At 44.7% G+C, this 14,401-nt stretch overlaps 1 protein-coding gene across 1 annotated transcript in view; it reads right to left on the reverse strand.

Annotated features, from left to right (window-relative positions):
- The window catches only part of CDC14A (cell division cycle 14A), a 68,958-nt gene that overhangs the window by 17,694 nt on the left and 36,863 nt on the right, over positions 1-14,401 (reverse strand). Inside the window, 1 exon segment of the mRNA XM_075422210.1 lies at positions 1,229-1,459. Within this exon segment, the coding sequence (XP_075278325.1) occupies positions 1,229-1,459 (231 nt within the window).

A 14,401-nucleotide genomic window follows, 5' to 3' on the forward strand; every position in this document is an offset into this window, starting at 1 on the left:
CAGGTAACATCTATCAACTGCATATATCACCGAGACTTCAGTCCTTTTCTGTAAGTTCCTGCTAACATACAAACTTTCCATAGAAACCCTTTGCGTTAAACCATTCTGTAACATCTGGGACATGCAATTTCTAGTGTGGAAGCTGTGCTTGGAATACTTTTGCAGTAAGAATACTAGAAAACTACAGACAAGACATTAACTCCAAGTTAACTGTTGATTTAACTTTGTATATATTTATTTAGAAGGGTGTAAAAAACCTAAAAAGAATTAGATTTTTGCTTTGCTTATTAAATGGTCAGAGGAAAGACCAAAAATACTTCAGTTTAGCAAGTGTGTATCTAAGTCACTAGAAAAGTATATTGTCCTTTAGCAACTTAGCCTGGAGAATAACAGTCTACTCCTGCTAATCAATAGTTTATACTCTCATTTAGTCAATTAGCAGACATCCAGCCTATTAATGCCAGAATTTATGGGTTCTAGCCACAATAGCAACTTGTTAGCAAATAAACTTGTTTATCTTTGATATGCATCTTTATTGCTCATGGAAAAATTATGAATGAATAGCGCTATTCTTGTTTCAGATCAGCAAGACTTTCATGTCCACAATGTCCTTACACAACTCTAAACATAAATCAAGCTGAACCCTTCAAAGCCTTTGTTAATCACTCGTGACTAAGCATGTTTTGTGTATTGTCTGGATGATTTGCTGAAATAGGCAAGTTTGAAATGCTGGCATCATAATAACTCACATTAACTTGAAATGTGGAAGTCATGCTCCAAAGAAAAATGTAGAACAGTCCAAACGCACAAGGAAAACCTTTCAGTCTTTTGTATTTCCTAGCCAATTAACATAATGCCATGAAAGCATAATGCAAAAGAAATCTCTGTTAACTAAAACTCATGCCTTCAAGTGACATTAATAAAAAACACAAAAATGCTTCAGCAGGGGGGTTGGACTAGATGACCCACAGAGGTCCCTTCCAACCCCTACCATTCTGTGTAATGAACAACAGTTTGTCAGTTACTGTAAGGAGTAATGTAGGATGAAAGAACTTAATATGCACATGAGATTAATAAATATTTGTTATAGATTTAGTCAAGTATTACAAAGCACTATCACTTTCACAACCAGAAAGTGTTATTTTTTAAATGCTTTATTTCTGGAATAAACTCTATGGATTTATGCTTATTTTGAACTTCAGTCTGAGAAATAAATAAGTGCACATACCTTTACAATGTACAGCAATAGCACCATCAACATTTTCACAGATGTTCAGGAACCTCTGAACTATACTGTCACTTGGTGTGCTTCCATCTATGAAGAACAGGTCATAATGCTCAAAACCGGCATCTGTAAAGCGTTTTGCCTCATAAATTTTTTTGTTTAATCTTATGATTGATGTAACATTATGTTTCTTGAAATAGGGAAAGTAGGCTTCAGGTGCATGAAGAGGATAACCTACAAAAAAATAATGCAGCAATCATTTAATGTCATAGATGAAGTTCAAAGTCCTACTAGTTAAAATTGCCCCAAAACCTTTTTTGAATGGAAACACGTTAAAACTGAAAATGCTTTAATATTTTATTCAGAATAAACGTGCTCAATGATAAAAAGACTCATCCACAAAATGCTCATTCAGACCTCACTATAATTATAAAAAGATCAGAAAATAAATAAAGCACCGTATATGTGAAACACTGTACTGTCTCCTGTTTAGCCCATTCCTCTCCACAAGTAGGGTTTTATACATAAAGCTAGGCACAAATATGAAATCAGCATTTCAGAACAGCTGTTTATCCGTAGTCAAGTGTCCTGGGTTCGGCCAGGACAGGGTTAATTTGCACTGGAATCCAGGAAGGGACACAGCCGGGTGGGCTGACCCCACCTGGCCAAACAGAGCAGGGTATTCCATACCATGTGCCGGTCATGCTGGGTTTTGGTTGGGGGCAGCTGGGCGGCGGGAACTCACTCGCGGCTCGGGAGCACGCAGCGGCGGTGGTTCGGGAGAGCGGCTATGTTGTGCGGTCTGTTTTGTGTTGTGTATTCTCCTTATCTGTATCGTTGTTGTTGCTGTTCCCTTTGTTTGCTGTTCTCTTAAACTGCCCTTATCCCGACCCACCAGTTTCTGCCTGTTTCTTTCCATTCTCCTCGCACCCTGGCGGGGGGAGGGGCAGCTGCGTGGTGCTTTTGTTGACGGCTGCAGCCAGACCACAACATTAAATTTGGCGCCCAAGCGTGGGGCGGGGATAACGGCAGGGCTGAGCAGCGGGTGTTGAAACAGATTTCTTAGATTTTTGTTAATTTTTTTGTTATACGCATTTACTGTGTTAGTTAAATAGTTGCCGGTAAAAAATGTTGCTGACTTTGATCAGATGGTTGTGGTATTTGAATCCTTATTTGCTACATCTGTTCGCTGCCATGCTGTTCATTACCTCAGGGAAAAGGACCAGGATGATGATTTTGCTATACTGTATGATATCGACTTATGACATGATAACATCACTGTGCATGAAATTAGGCTTGTATTTGCATGTGGCACTGTCGTAATTTCCATACCTCGGATCCTATGTCTTAGAATTTGTTAATAATCAAACCCAATCTGTGTGGAAAACCGGAAGGGATACCTTCTCCCACTCTTTCGCCCCCCCGCCCCCCCCCCCCCCCCTCCTTCAGGCTGTTCCTAACGGCTTTTGAGAATTTCGAGTACCCGTGGGATGCTCAGGCCAGCACTCTCCTACTGTTCTACTTCCTGGATGGGTTTAGGGTTAAACAAGTAGTTAAGAACATCGTGCAGAGACCTGCCCCGGGGCTGGATAGCTGTGAGTGGCTGGGTGTGTGAGACAGCATGGGCAGATGTCTAGGGCAGTGGACACCCCCGGTGTTTTTTGAACTCACCCCTGAACAAGTGCAGGATCCGCACAAACTAGCAAAATATCTGCAAAAAGTGTGCTGCCACCCTGGGAACTCCAGAGAGACACAAATCACCGCAACGTGCTGGGGTCTGGCCCACACCTACCGAGCTCTGCTCAACACTGTTCAGTGCCTTAAAGTTGAAAGGGGGGGAAGCAAAGTGGCAGGCACTGCGACTGGCGCTGCCCCCCCAGCCGGCCCTGCAGCCCCTCCAGCCCAGCAGGCAGTCACAGCCCCCACGACCGGCACCATAGCTGCCACTGCCACAGCTGCAGGGCCTGTCTCGGTTTCCCTGGTGGGCACGGCAGCTGCTCCAGCCCCAGCTCCAGGCGTCGTGGCTGAGCCCAATGACCAACCTGTGACGGGAGCAGTTGCCCCTGTAAAACTAAAGAAAGACACAGAGAGCAGATCGCTCCGGGAGGGATGACGATGAGCCAGGGTCATCGCGGGAGATAGAGACAGAGATCATCACCCGGTCCCTGTCCCTGGGCGAGCTGCGAGACATGCGGAAAGATTTCAGCCACCACCCTGGTGAACACATTGTCACCTGGCTGCTGCGGTGCTGGGATAACGGGGCCAGCAGCTTGGAATTAGAGGGCAAGGAAGCCAAGCAGCTGAGATCCCTGGCCAGGGAAGGGGGCATTGACAAGGCCATTGGGAAAAAGGAACAAGTCCTCAGCCTCTGGAGAAGACTTCTGTCAGGCGTGAGGGAGAGGTACCCCTTCAGTGACGATTTTGTATGTTATCCTGGCAAGTGGACCAATATGGAAAGGGGTATTCAGTACTTGAGGGAATTAGCTGTGCGGGAGCTGGTTTACTATGAACCAGACGATGAGCAGGTACCCACAGACCCACATGAAGTCCAGTGCACACAATCCATGTGGAGGAAGTTTGTGCGGAGCGCACCATCCTCATATGCCAACTCACTGGCAGTAGTAGACTGGAAAGGTGAGGAGGCACCAACAGTGGATGAGGTGGCTGTCAGACTCCAGCAATATGAGGAAAGTCTGTCTTCCTCCCTTGTCTCAGCTGTGGAGAAACTGGCCTGGGAGATCCGGGAAATGAAAGAGAGTAGGTCCTACTCCCCACCTTTACGGACCAGCATCTCAGCTATTAGGGGCAAGTGTTCCTCTGCTCAGCAGAGAGGATACAGAGGCTACACACCACGGGGCACCTTGTAGTTTTACCTGTGTGACCACGGAGAGGACATGAGGAAGTGGGATGGAAAACACACCTCAAGTCTAGAGGCACGAGTACATGAGTTGTGAGGTAAAACAATCACCAAAGGGGATTCTGTTAGGAAAAATGCTGCTCCAGTTTCCAGCAGCCAGCTCTCCAGACCAGGCAGACAGTTTGATCTTGATTCCAATCCTCTGGAAGGGACCTCCAAGTCATTTTTACAGCAGGTGAGCAGCAAATTCTCTGACCAGGATTAGAGGGACCCTGCCTCCAGCCAGGTGGAGGAAAGGGACAACTGGGTTTATTGGACGGTGTGGATTTGGTGGCCTGGCACGTCAGATCCACAAGAGTATAAAGCTCTAGTGGACACTGGTGCACAGTGTACATTAATGCCATCAGATTTCAAAGGGTCAGAGTCCATTTGCATTTCTGGAGTGACAGGGGGGTCCCAAGACCTGACTGTACTGGAGGCTGAAGTGAGCCTCACTGGGCAGGAGTGGCAGAAGCACCCCATTGTAACTGGCCCCGAGGCGCCGTGCATCCTCGGTATAGACTATCTTAGGAGAGGCTATTTCAAGGACCCAAAGGGGTAGCGGTAGGCTTTTGGCATAGCTGCTTTGGAGACGGAATAAATTAAACAGCTATCCATTTTGCCTGGTCTCTCAGAGGATCCTTCCGTTGTGGGGTTGCTGAGGGTGGAAGAACAACAGGTGCCAATCGCGACCACAACGGTGCGCCGGTGACAATATCGTACCAACCAAGACTCCCTTATCCCCATTCATCAGCTGATCCGCCAGCTGGAGAGTCAAGGAGTGATCAGCAAAACTCACTCACCCTTTAATAGTCCCATATGGCCAGTGAGAAAATCTACTGGAGAGTGGAGACTGACAATAGACTGCGTGGCCTGAATGAAGTCACACCACCGCTGAGTGCTGCCGTGCCAGACATGCTAGAACTTCAATATCAGCTGGAGTCAAAGGCAGGCAAGTGGTACGCTACAATTGACATCGCTAATGCATTCTTCTCCATCCCTTTGGCAGCAGAGTGCAGGCCACAGTTTGCTTTCACCTGGAGGGGCATCCAGTACACCTGGCATCGACTGCCCCAGGGGTGGAAACACAGTCCCACCATTTGCCATGGACTAATCCAGACTGCACTGGAAAAGGGTGAAGCTCCAGAACATCTGCAGTACATTGATGACATCATTGTATGGGGTGACACAGCAGAGGAAGTTTTTGAGAAAGGGGAGAAAATAGTTCAGATCCTTCTGAAAGCCGGTTTCGCCATTAAGCGAAGTAAAGTCAAGGGACCTGCACAAGAGATCCAGTTTTTAGGAATAAAATGGCAGGATGGGCACCGTCAAATCCCAATGGATGTCGTCAACAAAATAGCAGCTATGTCTCCACCAGCCAGCAAAAAGGAAGCACAAGCCTTCTTAGGTGTTGTGGGTTTTTGGAGGATGCACATCCCAAATTACAGCTGGATTGTAAGTCGTCTGTATCACGTGACCCGGAAGAAGAATGATTTTGAATGGGGCCCTGAGCAACGACAGGCATTTGAACAAATTAAATGGGAGATACTTCATGCTGTAGCCCTTGGCCCAGTCCGGTCAGGGCAAGATGTTAAAAACGTGCTCTACACCGCAGCCGGGGAGAATGGCCCAACCTGGAGTCTCTGGCAGAAAGCACCAGGGGAGACTCGAGGTCAACCCCTGGGGTTCTGGAGCCGGGGATACAAAGGATCCGAGGCCCGCTATACTCCCACTGAAAAAGAGATTCTGGCAGCATATGAAGATGTTCGGAGCTGCTTCAGAAGTGGTCGGCACTGAAGCACAGCTCCTCCTAGCACCGCCATTGCCGGTCCTGGGCTGGATGTTCAAAGAGAGGGTCCCCTCTACGCATCATGCCACCGATGCTACGTGGAGTAAGTGGGTCGCGCTGATCACCCAGCGCGCCCGAATGGGAAACCCCAGTCGCCCAGGAATTCTGGAGGTCATCATGGACTGGCCAGAAGGCAAAGATTTTGGAGCATCACCAGAGGAGGAGGTGACACGTGCTGAAGAGGCCCCACTGTATAACCAGCTGCCAGAAGATAAGAAACAGTATGCCCTGTTCACAGATGGGTCCTGTCGCATTGTGGGGAAGCAGCGGAGGTGGAAGGCTGCTGTATGGAGCCCTACACGACAAGTCGCGGAAACTGCAGAAGGAGAAGGTGAGTCAAGCCAGTTTGCAGAGGTGAAAGCCATCCAGCTGGCTTTAGACATCACCAGTCAAGAGAAGTGGCCAGTGCTCTATCTTTACACCGACTCCTGGATGGTGGCCAATGCCTTGTGGGGGTGGCTGCAGCAATGGAAGAAGAACAACTGGCAGCGCAGAGGCAAACCTATCTGGGCTGCCCCATTGTGGCAAGATATTGCTGCCCGGCTAGAGCAGTTGGCTGTAAAAGTCCGTCACGTGGACGCCCACGTCCCTAAGAGTCGGGCCACTGAAGAACATCAAAACAACCACCAGGTGGATCAGGCTGCTAAGATTGAAGTGGCTCAGGTGGATCTGGACTGGCAACATAAGGGTGAACTGTTTATAGCTCAGTGGGCCCATGACACCTCGGGCCACCAAGGAAGAGACATGACAAACCGATGGGCTCGTGACCGAGGGGTGGACTTGACCATGGACACCATCGCACAGGTCATCCATGAATGTGAAACATGCACTGCAATCAAGCAAGCCAAGAGGGTAAAGCCTCAGTGGTATCGATGACGATGGCTAAAATATAAATACGGGGAGGCTTGGCAGATTGACTATATCACACTGCCACAAACCCTCCAAGGCAAGCGCTATGTGCTCACAATGGTGGAGGCCACCACCGGATGGCTGGAAACCTACCCTGCGCCCTATGCCACCGCCTGAAATACCATCCTGGGCCTTGAAAAACAAGTCCTCTAGGGATATGGCACCCCCGAAAGAATGGAGTCGGACAACGGGACTCACTTTCCTAACAGCCTCATAGACACCTGGGCCAAAGAACATGGTATTGAGTGGGTGTATCACATCCCCTACCATGCACCAGCCTCTGGAAAGATCGAACGGTACAATGGGCTGCTAAAAACCACCTTCCTAGCAATGGGGGGTGGGACTTTCAGAAATTGGGATACTCATTTAGCAAAGGCCACCTGGTTGGTTAACACCAGAGGATCCACCAACCGGGCTGGTCCTGCCCAGTCAAAACCTCAGCACCCTGTAGAAGGGGATAAAGTCCCTGTAGCGCACATGCGGAACATGTTAGGGAAGACAGTCTCGGTTAGTCCTGCCTTGGGCAAAGGCAAGCCCGTCCACGGGATTGCTTTTGCTCAAGCACCTGGGTGTACCTGGTGGGCAATGCGGAACGATGGGGAAGTCTGATGTGTACCTCATGGGGATTTGATTTTGGGTGAGAATAGTCCATAAATAAATTGTATAAAGTTAATTGTTAAATAACCCTGTCACTGTCTGTTATCACTGTTATAACTGTTATATGTTATACCAGTAGTAGCATAGTAAGAATCGTCCAGATTAAAGAAGGATGGACTTTTTGATGAAACCTGGCAGAGCACAGCCATGACAGAACTGGACCTGGTTTTCAACAACTGGCACCCAGCAACTTCATCAAGATCAACATCTCCTGCAGACTGTGAGCTGCGGATGCAGCAAGTGACCGCCCCTCACCACACATCACCTCTCCTGCCACGGAAGACCATTACGACAGATGGAGCCCAAAGTCATGGATTAAATGACCTCAACAGACACTTTAGAGTGATGACTCATAGACTAAGGGAATGATATCTGGAGACAGGAGAAGCGGTGGTGATCACCTGGACAATGGGGGACCTGGGCATGACGTAGATGGTATGGAATAAGGGGTGGATAATGTCCTGGGTTTGGCCAGGACAGGGTTAATTTTCACCAGAATCCAGGAAGGGACACAGCCGGGTGGGCTGACCCCACCTGGCCAAACAGAGCAGGGTATTCCATACCATGTGCTGTCACGCTAGGTTCCAGTGAGGGGGAGCTGGGCAGCGGGAACTCACTCACTGCTCGGGAGCGCGCAGCGGCGGTGGTTCGGGAGAGCAGCTCTGTTGTGCAGTCTGTGTTGTTTTGTGTACTCCCCTTTTCTGTATCAGTGTTGTTGCTGTTCCCTTTGTTTGCTGTTCTGTTAAACTGCTCTTATCCCGACCCACCAGTTTCTGCCTGTTTCTTTCCATTCTCCTCCGCACCCCAACGGGGGGAGGGGCAGCCGCGTGGTGCTTTTATTGCCGGCCGCAGCCAAACCATAACATCAAGTTGCAGGCCAAAAAAAAAGAACATGCTTTAAGAGGAAAACAGATTGGTGATCTATACAGTGGACAAGAACAGTCAAAGTACAATCTGTAGTACTGGAAATGTTCTCACTCCACTGTGAAGTAAGAAAGCTTCATTGCCTTAATTCAGTTGAAAGACAAAAGGATCCTCTAGATGAAAATGGGGGGTGCATGAGGGAAGTCAAAGACGAACCACACTACAACTGTTAAGGACACTTTCACCAAACAGATGTTCTGCATCGACAAGGGTGTTGAGGGAGTGTGTATACATGAACATGTCTATAGGATGTATGTATGTGAAATAGTTGTTTATTCTTTTGCATTAACAATTAAGTCTTATAAACAAAACACAGGAACAACATAGCTACTGCAAAAATCAGCAGATCTGTCATTGACCAAATTCACCAGTTTATCTCCAAAATTTTTATTCCTGTGGTCTAAGGCCAGTTCTGGATCCAGCCGCACCTAGGCTCCTCTCTGAGCAGGAGTTTAGAAAGCAAGGGGGTCCATTCTGAACCTGGTGACTCAACAGAAGGGTCTCCCTTACCCCTTACACTTTTCTTTTACTCTGTATAAATCATTTTCCCCTCAAAAACTCCTTCGATTTTCTATTCCATCCATTTGAGAAGTAGTAGAGCGAACCTTGCCAACAAACTCTGTAAGCTCATGTTTTCTAAATCTTCAGTAAAATCTTTTCTTTCAAAATCTTTGAGTGCTCATTTAAGCAACCTAAAGAATCCTTTGTGTCAAACTGGCACAGTTGGCAGGATGGCAAGTAGTATCACTGATTACTTACCAAAAAAATGGAATAAATCCATTTCCCAGATTCTCAGATGAATGGGTTTGTGGCAACTGGCATGACTGGGAAGCAGTAGAAAAACCACTACCCGTGGCTAGGACTCATAAAAGATGGAAAAGAAAACATTCCAAACACTGAAACACTACTACCATCTCCAACAGAGAATGGTAGCCCATTCTTTTCTCAATCAAAAAACAAATAGCGCCTGGACAACAATTGGGTCTGTCTGACAAGGGGAATCCTATCAATGGACACATGATGATGATATTTTAATCCCAGTTGGACCTTGACAACAATTGACAAAATTTCTGACAGATACAGGAACACAAATTTCAATAGTAACACAACAAGATGCTGAGAAGCTGGGTATACGTCCCAGACAGCAATGAGTTAAAATTACTGGAGTGAATGGAGCAAGTGCTATTTGCCAAACTGCAAAAGTTAATTTATGGTTCCCTGGCAAGAAGCGTATGTCGTCTACTCGCTTTGCAGTTAAAGATCAGAATGAAAACATTTTAGGATTCGATGGTTTAAGCAGACGAACTTGGCACTTGCCAGACAGCAGTGTGTGGTCTTTCAGTTCAAATATTAATCCTAACCCTAATGAAAATTGGGAAGCTACTGATAATAGTGGTACAAAGCACAGAATAACTACTAGGTGAATTTATCCTGTACCCCCTCTTAACTGGGATAAGTATAACCCTTCCAGTGCAGACAAAATCCTTGGACAATCCATACACAAGACCCTTGGGACCATGCACTAGTAAATCATACTGGAAGTGCTGGGATACCACCAGAAGACAAAACACACTTAAACCTTGCTACTTTACTCATGCACAGAGATGAGGTATACCTAGAGGAGAAATGGAAATGGGAAACACTATGCAACAAAGGAATAGAAATATTCCGCAATAATAATAGCATCAACCAAATTCTATCACTTCAAGCCACACCAGGGAAAGAAATAAAAATAGGGTATCGTATAATCAATGGATCTACCCATGGCAATCTCACTGAAATTGGGATATATTACACCAATTTTTCCAAACCCAGAGACAATGAAAAATCGTGATACAATATACCAAAACTCGATTGTTGGTACACTTTCACTTTTACACAGCCTGTACTAGCACTCTGCCTCTGGGGTAAACATGATGTAGAACTATTGTTTAATTTGATGATTACTGAGCGACAAACGTGGAACTTGTGCTCCACGGGGTGGCCATGAAATGATGCGTATGTACTTCATGACATCCCTACACCTAATCTAAATTTATCCACAATAGTGCTACATAATAACATCACTTTCCATAGCAAGATTGGAACATTAAAAATGACAATGAAAATTCACTAGTTCCATCTCTAAAGGGGACTAAAGGAGATACCATCTCGGTGGGATGTCGAATTGAAAATCACACCCAATGCATGACAGCAGATTTATACATTGTCATACACTACATTAGGGGAGAACAACACACACATATCTGCCCCTTCAAACATGAATGCTAGTATAAGTTTACTATACCACATCCGACACTCATAAGTGTCTTTGGACAGACCCCAACTCTCGCTCCAGCTTAGGTTTCCAATTCACAATTCATGTCAAACGATTACATCCATCAACTGAGCCTCCTATTGAATGGTCTCCTTACATCTACAACATTGGTCTCCACCTAAATAAAAACACAGGGCAACAACAAATGCTATTTAATCCCTCATGGTCTCTCAAACAAGTGGAATTGTCCATGCAGGTTAACATCTCTGCAATTAACGTACCTACTCAACATTCCTGAAAACATCTTATACAAGATGGTTAGCATGGCTGCATGGACGAACCGTCACCTCTCCAGAACGACCAAGGAAAGACGTGACCAGTGTCTTAGGAACTGGATTGGGAGTGCTAAACAGCACAGATGCTGAAGTTTTGGCAAACAAGATAAATTCAGTAACAAGTAATTTTTACAAATTCAACCAACCGTTACAATCTTCTCTATCAGCATTAGGAACTAATCAGTGGCTCTTTTCTGATATTTTACCCCAATGGGAGATAATAACTGAAAAATTCACCGATTAATTATGGATGTACTAGATGCGACCCAAATTAATGTGTCTCACTCTCAGTTGTATTCAGGTTCAACTGTGGGTATAATCCACTGTGGCAACAATTATAAGAGAAGGTGAAGAAGGCATCCTACCTGCTAAAATTCGAAAGATAATTTGGGATAATGCAACTAAATTTGAAAGGGAATTTCAATCTTAGTGACAACTGGTTAATTTCACATCCAGTCCCACTAACAGCAAAGCCACAGCTTTTGTTCTAACAATAAGCAATGCTTCCAACATACACTCTATACCCAATCATCATGTTAGGATTAAATCACAATGGAATCGTACTCCATCCATTACAACACAGAGTATGGGCCCAACAAAAAGAAAACAAATGGCAAACTGTTGATGTTACTGCATGTGTCGTGCGGGAACAACAGGGATTTATTTGTGGAAGTAATACCATCAAAGCCCAAGACATTTGTCTTGACACAAAACATTTGTCACTTTGAAATACACCCTGATGAAACCCCTGAAACTATACCTGTATGTATATATTGGAAATGGATGCATTTGCGTGAGAACTCTTTGTGATTCTAGATCTGTAGACAATACCACTGTAGATATAGATGACCACTTAAACACCTGTATTTGTAATTTTACCAAAACTGCAGGATGCAACTTGAACAATATATTCAGCTCCTATCACAACTCATCAATTGCTGCAATCCAACTATGCATCACATGAAGACCTGGCACCTACCCCTATTGGGATGAACCTCACATTGGTGAGGAAATTGTTGCAACGTGATGACCTGCATCAATTGCTGAAATGAATTTGAGACAATGTCTAAAGGACTCTGATCACTGTCCACCATGATGCAGAAGAAATACATCAAGACATCAAAAGAGTGAAGAAAGATGGGGCACATCACTGGTGGGATACCTTATTTGGATGGTCTCCAACAGCAACTGGAATCCTGAACCAGATGTTACACCCCACTGTGATCCTGTTGACTCCAGTTATATTACGCTTGCTGTTAAACATTTTCATATACATTAGAGTGTAGAAGTTAGCTGAACGAGTCACATTGCTACAAAACCCTACTTACATATGTAACCTTGCTTAATCACATTTAACAAATCTTGATAATTAAGGTAACCAAAAATTTCCCTCAAATTATAACTGGAATATAGTATTACTAGGTTTATAGGCACAGAGGCAAGAGGCAACCACATTGCTGCTCTGTGGAGAGATGGATTGACTTTAGTCACGGGGTGGAACATGGTGGTGCAGCCCCCTGTCACACCTGGCGATCCCAGAACCAGCCCACATTGTATTCTTGCTTGCACTGCAGGAATAGTTAGTTGGTGTGCATTGAATCAGGACGAGTTGGCACTTTCCTTGTCTTTGTACAAGAGCAGTGAGTTGGGCCAATCAGGCACTCCCTGACCGCGCCTGAAAATCTTGATGCCTGGAGTCACACCTGCCTGGTAAATGTCAGAACTGTACATTCTGTGTAGTACTAGAATTGTATAGTTGCTGTCTAAATATCAGGATTGCATCATTTGGATTGTGACCAGGATGGAAAATTACTGATGCCTAAAGTCAGTCATCTTGAGACCCCATAAACAGCAGTACCAAGGAAGGCCCTTTGAGCTCTTGTGGTCCGGCAGCGGTCTGTGCCCAGTAACTCCCCTGAGTGGGATGCTTCTCAGAGTAACTCACAAACTACTTGGGCTGATCAGCTTGAGACTCAACCTTCGCCCACTGAGAAATCATTTGATTTGAAGTGAGTATTTCACTGCACTTGAGGGGAGTTTTTATGATTGCATGTGTGTGAATCGATTCAAAACATAATGTGCTATTTCTATGATCGTAATACCAAATTCTTTCTAATCACTCTGTAAATGCTAAGTTAAGCAGTGATTAATAGCTGCTAAATCCCTGTGATTCTATCTCTCTTTAAACTGTGAACACACCCTGAATTGCTGGTAAACATATTCCTTAGACATAAACCGTTGTAGTCTAAGGCTGGTTCTGGATCCAGCCGCACCTAGGCTCCTCTCTGAGCAGGAGTTTAGAGAGCAAGGGGGTCCATTCTGAACCTGGTGACTCAACAGAAGGGTCTCCCTTACCCCTTACACTTTTCTTTTACTCTGTATAAATCATTTTCCCCTCAAAACCTCCTTCGATTTTCTATTCCATCCATTTGATAAGTAGTAGAGCGAACCTTGCCAACAAACTTTGTAAGCTCACATTTTCTGTATTTTCAGTAAAATCTTTTCTTTCAAAATCTTTGAGTGATCATTTAAGCAACCTAACCACTCATTTGCGACACTGTTCAAATAAAGTCCAAAAGCTTCCTCACAAAACATGGGGCATTTCCACAAGTCATATATGCATTAGTAAATGCAAACAGAGTCACAACTTTGAGAAAAATGTAGCTTTGTAATGTGTACTGATACTTACCTATGCAAGGCCTATTTGTAGCCTCATAACTGGATTTTAAGCATTAGTATTAAGTTAGTCATTTTCAGTTACAAACATCTTAAACAAAACACAGGTTTTCCAAATTCCATGGAACAAGTAAAATAATTTTTGAAAAAAATTTGCAGGGAAGGACTGTAACAGTGATTGGGAAAGAAACACAAACCAATCTAAATATTTTCCATCTGGATTTTGTAGATATTCAGGAAACATGCTTACATAAAGTGACATGGCACAAAGGATAAGGTGAAATTCAGCAAAAATCTGATTGTAGTTTTTAAATGACCGGTTTTTCTTTTAACTGGACCAAATCTCCACTTCCCCTCTGCTGGTCAAGTTTCTCTTTTTTATTCCATTAGAATCACATAGGCCCTTCCCATTATCCCAAGAATCTTTAGTAGTAAAGGCAAGCTTCTTTCTAAAGTATTTCCTGGTCTTTGTTACAAAACTCTTAATACAGTCCCCTCTGCTTTATGCAACTCACCTTTAATTCTGCAAACTTATCGTTATCAGGTGTCAGGTTCCAGGAGAAATGTAAAGGACCTGAATTCCTCAAGCACTTTGTCACTGAATTGAAGTTACTGACTGTTAGAAGAATTAGAATTCTTCTAGCAAAGAAAAATTCCAAACCCCTTGCAATTA

Source organism: Opisthocomus hoazin, chromosome 6 (genome assembly GCF_030867145.1).
Source record: "Opisthocomus hoazin isolate bOpiHoa1 chromosome 6, bOpiHoa1.hap1, whole genome shotgun sequence".
Lineage (NCBI taxonomy): Eukaryota > Metazoa > Chordata > Aves > Opisthocomiformes > Opisthocomidae > Opisthocomus > Opisthocomus hoazin.